An 8,275-nucleotide genomic window follows, 5' to 3' on the forward strand; every position below is an offset into this window, starting at 1 on the left:
CTGCTTGGATGTCAGTTATGGTCTCTTTGGGGTATATTCCCAGTAGTGGAATTGCTGGGTCAAATGGTATCTCTATTTGCAATTTTTGAGAAAGCGCCATACCGCCTTCCACAGTGGTTGCACCATTTTACACTTGGTTTAAAAAGATGATTTCAGGGGGTAATTTTGGTTCATGGCTTGAAGATTTTCTCACAGTGATATATTTGGGAGTGCCTCCTGTTTCAGTAGATCCTTACTGTAAAGGAGCCACCAGAAATCAGAATCAACTCAGTGGTAACTCTTTCTGGTTTTGTGGCAGGAGGAGCTTTGGACTGGGGACTCAGAAGGAAGCCCTCTGTGTGGGTCACCTTTTCTGCTCTCAGTCAGCTACCAACTGATGGCCATTCATTTGATTCTGAGTCATTGCTACACCATTGTGTTATAGTGCTTCAAAAGGTTCTCAATGGCTGCTTTTTCAAAAAGTGCATCACAAAGCCTTCCTGCTGAAGGATGACAGAAGCATCAATGCCTCTGAGCTGTGAACCCTGAAATCTGACAGGCTGCCAAAAGAATAAACAAGTTTGTTTTGGAGAAAGTACAACTAGGGTGTTCTCTAGAGGCAAGGATAGTAAAACTTCATATCACACACTTTGGGGATCAGTCCTCAGAAAAAGACATCATGCTGGGAAAGTGGCGTGTCAGAGAAAGAGAGGAAGACACTCAACAAGATGAGTTCACAAGCGGACTGGCACAATGGCTGGAGCACAGCAGAGTTGTGACGGTGGTGCAGGATAGGGCAGGGTTCAGGTCTGTTGTTCAGAGGATCGCTATGAGTCAGTTAACGCCAAGACACCCAACAACAACAACAATAGCAACAGTAGCTGCAGAGTGTCTGGAATCTTTAAGAATCTGAAATTTTGTTGCCTAGTGTTTTCTCCTTTGATTTATCTGCTTGTTCCTTGCTGGGATCCTTCCATTGCGTACCATCCAGCTCCTCCAGGAACAGGAGGCAGTTAGACTTGCAGTCCGAGTCCTTCTCACATGCCTGAATTTCTTTTTGCTGATCCAGGCAGTGAGTGTCCAATTGTTGTATCTTAGATGGCAGCTCAAAACTTTCAAGACCTCAGATGACTTTTTGTTTTTAAAGTCCTCATATAACATGTTTCCTAATCTCTTACTGTTCAGGTTCCTTCCTTTTGGACACGTACTAGCTTAATTATGACCTTCCTTAATTAAAAAAAAATTCTGTATTTCTTAAAGAGTAGTTTGATTAGAAGAGGTTTTGGGGTTTTTTGGTTTGTTGTTTTATTAAGTACCAGTGCTTTGGGGGAGATGAAGTCAGGGCACTGGGAAAAGGGAAGCAAGGTAGGAAAGAATGGAAACCAGTTCAAGGTGCTACAATGCCAGCTGTGTACTGCTTCATGACAAGAGGCCCAGCAGTGCATCTAAGGGCTCTGTGGAAGCCTGCCCAGAGGCTGCACTATTTGTAGAAATAGTTTCGGGCATCAATTCATGAGGGTGGGAATGGCTGCCAGGATCTCTCATTAGTCAAATTTTACCCATAAGCATTACGTTCCCCACATTTCTGGATTGCTAAAAGATACTTAGGATGCCAGATCTAGGGAATTTCATCCAAGCCTAGAAATGGCAGGAGGGAAACTGAGCGTATGGCTGATGAGGGTCAGAGACAATCTGATGAGGTACATAAGATGTGTCCAATACTGTTTTCCTCATTCCAGGAGAGGAAACAAGGCACAAACCCCCAAGTCACATGACTAGTAGGTGGTAAATTCAGAATTTTAGTATAGTGACCAGAAGAGTTTTGTAGGAGTATTTATATTATCTGGATGCTAAAGTGGCTTAAAATGGCTAGTTTTGAGATAGCTGCTTCTGTGCTAAGCTTAGGGAGCTGTGGTGGCCCAGGGGTAACCCAAAGGCACAGGTTTCGAATGCTCCACGGGGAGAAGATGAGCAGTCACCCTGTGTGATTTGTTGTCTCTGAAAACCTGCTGCAGGGCCACCTATGAGCTGGTCATGACTGAACAGTACTGAACATCAGCATGCGAAGTTTGGAGTCAACTGGCTCCTTTCAGATCTTTTTCATAGGAAGAGCTATGACTAGTTTATATGAGAGAAACAGGACGTTTGTGGCATGCAAGCTCCAATAGGACTTTTCTCAACTGTTATGACTTTGTTTCTCCAAAATTTATGTGACTTTGCTAGGCCATGATTCTCAACATTATGTAATATAAAAGTAGGCATAAAAGTGGGTAAGGTATAAATCTTAACTTCCATGATATTAATGAGGCAGGATTAGAGGCAGTTAGATCATGATGTAATCATGCCCTGTGATGTGATCAGCGACTTGGTTATAAGGGAATTAGGGTTGGATGCAATACCCAGGTTACAGCCCTAATCTGATGGAAGGAGAATTTTCCTGGGGTATAGCCTATATCACCTTTTGTCTTATAAGAGATAAAAGGGGGAGGAGGAAAGTGAGCAGAGAAGCAGGGACTTTATTGTTATTATGTGCCATTGGGTCGCCTGCGACTCATAGCAACTCTATGTACAACAGCTCTGAACTCTGCTCGATCCTGAGCCCACCTCACTGTCTCTGACACACCTATCCCAATACTCCAGTCACCGAGTCAATCCATCTCATTGAGGGTCTTCGTCTCTTGTGCTGTCCTCCACCCTCCCATGTATGACGTCCCTCTCCAAAGACTTGCCCCTCCTTGCAACATGCCCAAAATATGTCAGACGAAGCTTCAGAATCCTTGCCTCCAAGGCACAGCCTGGTTTTAGGACCACCAAAAAAGAAGAGCTTGGAGCAGAGTGCATCCTTTGGGCCCAGGATCTTGTGCTGGAAAACCTCTAGAAACAGGAGGCCTAGACAAAGTCTCCCTCTAGAGTCAGCTCCCTGGAGTTGGACTAGCCTCCTGAACTGTAAGAGAATTGTTTGTTAGAGCCATCCGCTTGCGGTATCTCTGTTACTGCATCACTATATAACTAGGGTGTCAGCTGACACATGCAGAATTTTACATGTATCTCTATTAAATTCTTTTTAATATTTTTTTTTCTTTAGCAAGCAAAATTTATTTTCTAATTATTTAAGAGGTTGGAAGTCTGAATTCAGGTTGCCACTCTGGGGGCGGGCTTTCTCTGTCATCTCCTTTCAGCTTCTTTGGGCCTGCCTTGAAGATCTTCATGAATCTAGGTATCACTCAGTCCTTGTTCTAAGAGGCTCACTGCATAGACACACTGGATCCAAAGGATGCACTCCACACCTGGATCATTGTTCTTGGTGGAACTGGAGTTCCTCTAAATTCTTCCTTGCTTTTGACCCAGCTTTTCAGTCATTTGAATCTTGATTTTGCTATTTTAGCTGTTTTCTCTGGCCTTATATCATCTATGGATGATACATTGGTCTTCCTTTTTTTTGTGCTAATTTATGGCTCATGGCTACGAGAGACCTCTACCCAGTTTTTCATAGGGTCCAGCTTTGAAGTTTTGTACCACGTTGGGACCACAAGCCCAAAAAGATCGTTTTTGTTCACGGGATATCATCATAGGAGACTGATGGGTTAATGTAGCCAAATGGATGACAAAGTATTTCGCGAGACTTAGAAATTCTTTTTTTTTTTGAGACTTAGAAATTCTTGAAGGCTTCTAGGGAAGAAGTGGGAAATTGATGAAGAGAGGGCTTAGGAAAATCAAAGGAAGGCATGGCCTCTCTTACCGTCTGGGTTTTCCATTCTCCCAAGCTGAAGTCCACTGGAGGCAGAAGGACAGGTGTGGACAAAGGGTCAAAGTCTGGGCACTGGCTCTGTTGGACAAAGATGAGAAGAGGAGAAAGGAGCTGAAGTAGAGGGATGTATGGTGGCCCCATGACCGGGACAACCTTCTGTGAGGAAATGTTCAAACTGGATCTTTTATAAGAGAGCTCTTTTGCAAATCATAACTTTGAGAGTAGAAATCAGTGGTGATGGTCTTACGAAAGAGTCGGGACTGACTTCTAGCTTACCCTCCAGTGGGTTTTCAGAGGGTATATTGCATGGGAGGCGATTGCCACCCGCAGAACTGCTGGGGGATTCACACCGCCAGAGAGTGTCTACTTTGAGTTAGCAGCACCTCTCCCTGCCCACCAGGCCCCCACTACGGGAGTGAAGTGGATAGACGGAACAGTGCTTGGGGATTCTCACCAGTCTGCTGTGAAGGGCGTGGGAGTCTCGGAGCAGTTTATTCAGGAGTCGGGGGTCACAGGCGGCAGGAGCCGGGCTGGACAGAGTTATTCTTGCAGTTAGAAGCATGACCACAAGGAGCAAATCTTGGATGAGGAGAGATGAGATTAGAAGGGGTGGATAAGGAAGAAATCACTGTGGGTAGTGGGCCGAGAACTCTCATTTAGGGCCCAGTCCTTCATACTAAGGAATCTGCCTCTCAGATTCATGATTTCTGGGAGATTGAGTTTCCCTGCTTCCATCCCTCCACCATGTCCCATTTTGCTTTCCTCCCCTCTCATGTTCTGATCTGGCACCAGGTCCCTCAAATGTATTCTTACCAGTCAGCTCCATTCTGGCCATGGTGTCTGTCTGGAGTGGCTCCCTGTATGGGGCCCCTCCCCTGAATCCTTCCTGGGGCCATGGAGGCGGCTTGGGCTCTTGCGCTTCGGGGTAGAGTGGGGCGGGGCACAGGTGCACCAAGGAAGCGGGTCTGGAGTCTATCCTGAAAGTGACGGGAATTCACTCATTGCTGTCCAGTCGGAACCTCTCCTAGCGGGTCTTCTCAGGCTGTAGCTTGCCGCTTTGGAGGCGACTGCACAGCTTTCTGTCTTTTCTGGGGGATTTGAACCAGCCGAGAGGAGCAGCCCTTTGGTTAGAAGAGCAACTTCCTACAGACTATAACACGAGGATTCTGGTGTGATGGGAATAGTGGACATTTATTCAAGTTTCAAGGAAAGGATTCCTCCGTAGGAGGAACAGATCCTAGGAGGGGCTTGAGATGCTGACCAGTCCAAACTGTGAAAACCTGTAGCATTTGGTATTTCCTCTTTGCCAGGGGTTCTCAGTGAATGAATCAGAAGTAGATTTGGAAGGAAAACCAATCTCTTCGTAAACTTTCACTAAAATCACAATAAAAGTTAAAAGGAATAAAACAGTGGTTTTTGGCACCCCCAGTGCATGTCCTAATTTCCTCAACTTGTGAACAACTCTGGTTGTTGGCTCAGAAAAGGGATGAAAATATTATGGCATAACCTTGGAGAAGTGGAAAATGGTATGCAGGGCTAGGATGAGGACCCTGTGAACATGTACATTGTGTTGAGAGACAGCTTCAGTTGCAGGGTGGAGGCTGAGGAATCAAGTAAAAAGATGACTAGGATTATTAGGGAGCAGTTCAAGGACAGGAGGGACCAGTCCTTGGAGAAGGACATCATGCGCACAGAAGAGGAAGACCTTGGATGAGATAGATTGACGTAGTGACTGTGACAATACGGTCAAGTGTGTCAGAGATGGTGAGTTAGGCTCAAAGGCATATAACATCATAGTGGACTTGAAGGCACATAACAACAGGATTATTAGCCATTGGTGGCTAGAAAGAGAATGTGATGTGGGAGAAGCTAACCTTTTATTCTTTCCTTTTAACCTCCTCACATAAAGTCTCTTGGAGTTTTTCTTTGCACTCCAAAGTGTGAAGAGATGGACTAACAGTCCTGGGACTTCCTTCCTGAGGCATCTCGCCCAGGAATGGGCACCTGCTGGGTGAGGTGATGGCTGGGTTGGTGAGCCAGTGCATTATGCCTTACCTCCCCCAGATTCCCACCGACATATCTATCCCCTTGCCCCACCTTCCTCCCTGCCCCCTCTGCAGACCTCTACGGGTTCCTTCACAGGACCCCCCACATGGCTTCCTCCTTTTTTCACAAGTTGTGCAAAGAGGGCTGCACCTGATTCAATATTGGGATTTCCTGTAGGTCTGTCAACATGCAGGAGCCCTCCTCCCCTATCCTCTCTTGTGCCTTGGCTTCCCTGCTCCAACTTCCCCATCCTCAGGGTTCAGACCTGATATAAAACGACTGAGACTGGGTCCATGTTGGTGTGTGTACCTAAGCCCCAAAATGGAGCCTCCTGTCATATTTTCTCCCTATACTCATGTCCCCTTTCCTGAGGGCCACCAAGTCTATGACCAGTTTCTCTGAACCCAATACCCCACCCCCTACCCCTGCACTGTCCTGCTCCTCCCATTCTGGGAAGGCTACACTCTTCTCGACAAAGGTCAGTCAGTGCCTGTAGGTTCCAGTTTGCCTGCCCCTCCCCCAGTTGAGAGCCAATTTTTCTTTCCTGTCCTTTCCTCCTCTCACGGAACTCCAAATCTAGATTGCCACTCACCAGCTGGAGAAGGACTCAGGCAACCCAGGTGCAGAGCAGACAGGACTTTGGGGAGCAGATAGGTAGGAAGGCCTGTGGCGTTGGGGCACAGCCCTTCCACAGCAATGGGGTCACACGCTTGCCCTGGCCACTTCCACCCAATCAGAGAGCTGGGAGCCACCAGACAGTGGTGAGGGCCCCCGGAAGTGACGCCTTCTCCTCCCACCCTCGTTGGACCTGGAGCCCCTGCCTGAACCATGGTCCATTGACACAGCCCAGCTCTCTTCCACCCACGTACTCCACAGAGAGGATCAGAATCACGGGAACCCATCTCTTCCTAGGAGTTGGGACCCAGCTGGGGAAAGAGATGGGTGGAGAGCAAAGATTTTTTTTTTTTTCCCCAGGAGGAAACTGACGGGACATTTTCGTCCCTGGAGAAGAGGTCTAGTTTTAGATTAGTGGGTTTTAAAGTTTCTAGCTATCCAAATATCTTTTCTCTGGACACCGCACCTGCTGCTGAAAATCAGTAAGGCAACAGCCTTCCTGCTTTTTCTCTGCTTGAGCCCCTAGGGGGCCTAGCTTTGTCACTAGACTTTTCTGAGTGGGAATCTGGATATATTGCCTATATTTGTGTGTCATCCTTGTGTAGGGGCCATTCTAATCTTCTCTGTATCGTTCCAATTTTAGTACATGTGCTGCCAAAGCGAGCGCGTCTATTGTACACATATTTAGCAGAGTCTTGTTAGGGGTCATTATTAATGGAGAAAGGGCTTGGATGGCTTAACAGTACTGGAAGAGGAGTGTGTGTGTTCTAGTTAAGCCTGAGCCTTAGGCCAAATGATCTGACCCGCTTATCTCTATGCCCATGCCCTCATCCCTGTGCCCGCCTTTCTCTCCCTTCCATCTCCTACTACTCCACATGTGACAGGAGGACTAACCAGGCCCATGTGTCCCTGTCTTAGGAAAGACAGCTGCTGAACCTCCCCCACAAATACCTCCCTCCTGGCCCCGCTTTTTCTTTGGCCTTGGTGTTAGTTCCTTTGCTTTCCCCTCGATTCCAGTCTCCCCACAGTCTCTGTCCTTAGGGGCCTCCTGGCCTGACCTTGTTCCCAGCAACCCCCCAGCCCCCCACTTCTTCCTCAGGCCCTCTCTTGCTCCTCCTCGTAAGGATGGGCTGTCTGCTAAGGAGTATGGCCTAGATCCCAGAATTCTCCAGTTCAGCCAGACGAGATGCCTCCTAAGATTAGGAAGGAGGGTGCTGGGATGGCTGGGAGGCTGGTGGGTCAGTGGGGGTGGGAGAGGAGAGGGAGGCATCCGTGACCAGGAAACCAAGACAAAGGGAGTGAGTGGAGAGGCAGAGGGTCCCCTTGGTGGAAGCAGGTCAGACTGGATACACTGATGGCAGCAGGATGGACGGAGGTCAGGTTCCAGCAAAAGGGAAACACCATCAGCAGATTGAAAGGGGGTTCACTGCTGTTTCTGGCTCAGCTCTGCCCTTGGGAACAGTAGAATGAGGGACAAGACTAATGTAAAACATTCTTCATAGTACCTCAGAGAAGAGACAGGACACAGGCCAGTGTAGGGACATAGGCAGATATACGCAGTGGGATGGGGTTTGGGGGTGCTGTGGGCTGAGTCTAGGGGAGATCAGTTGAAGGGTCTCTATCGTACTTCGTCACCAGTAAAGGCAAATCTTTCTGGGGCAGTACCCGGGGCCCTTGCCCAGTGGCAGCCACAGGCTTCAGGCCCATCCTCTGCCCCTCCTTAGCCTGGGGCTCCAGTCCTGGTCCAGCTTCCCGGTGGCCGCAGGCGGCAGGGTGGGGTGGGGGTTCCGGGCCGACTTTCCTCCCCCTCTGCGCCCCTTCGTTCCTCCCCTCCCCCTGCCCCTTCTACTCCCCCTTCCCCTCCAGCCCCTCCCTCCTCCCCTGCCC

General features: G+C 48.3%; 1 protein-coding gene across 1 annotated transcript in view; it reads right to left on the reverse strand.

Moving 5' to 3' along the window:
• Nucleotides 1-4,553, reverse strand: part of THPO (thrombopoietin) — a 15,488-nt gene extending 10,935 nt beyond the window's left edge. Inside the window, 3 exon segments of the mRNA XM_006884161.1 lie at nt 3,719-3,805; nt 4,182-4,306; nt 4,541-4,553. Coding sequence (XP_006884223.1) covers nt 3,719-3,805; nt 4,182-4,306; nt 4,541-4,553 — 225 coding nt within the window.
• Between the last annotated feature and the right edge of the window lie 3,722 nt (nt 4,554-8,275).

The sequence above is a fragment of the Elephantulus edwardii genome, unplaced genomic scaffold (assembly GCF_000299155.1).
Source record: "Elephantulus edwardii isolate Elephantulus edwardi_28Jun2011 unplaced genomic scaffold, EleEdw1.0 scaffold00031, whole genome shotgun sequence".
NCBI lineage: Eukaryota > Metazoa > Chordata > Mammalia > Macroscelidea > Macroscelididae > Elephantulus > Elephantulus edwardii.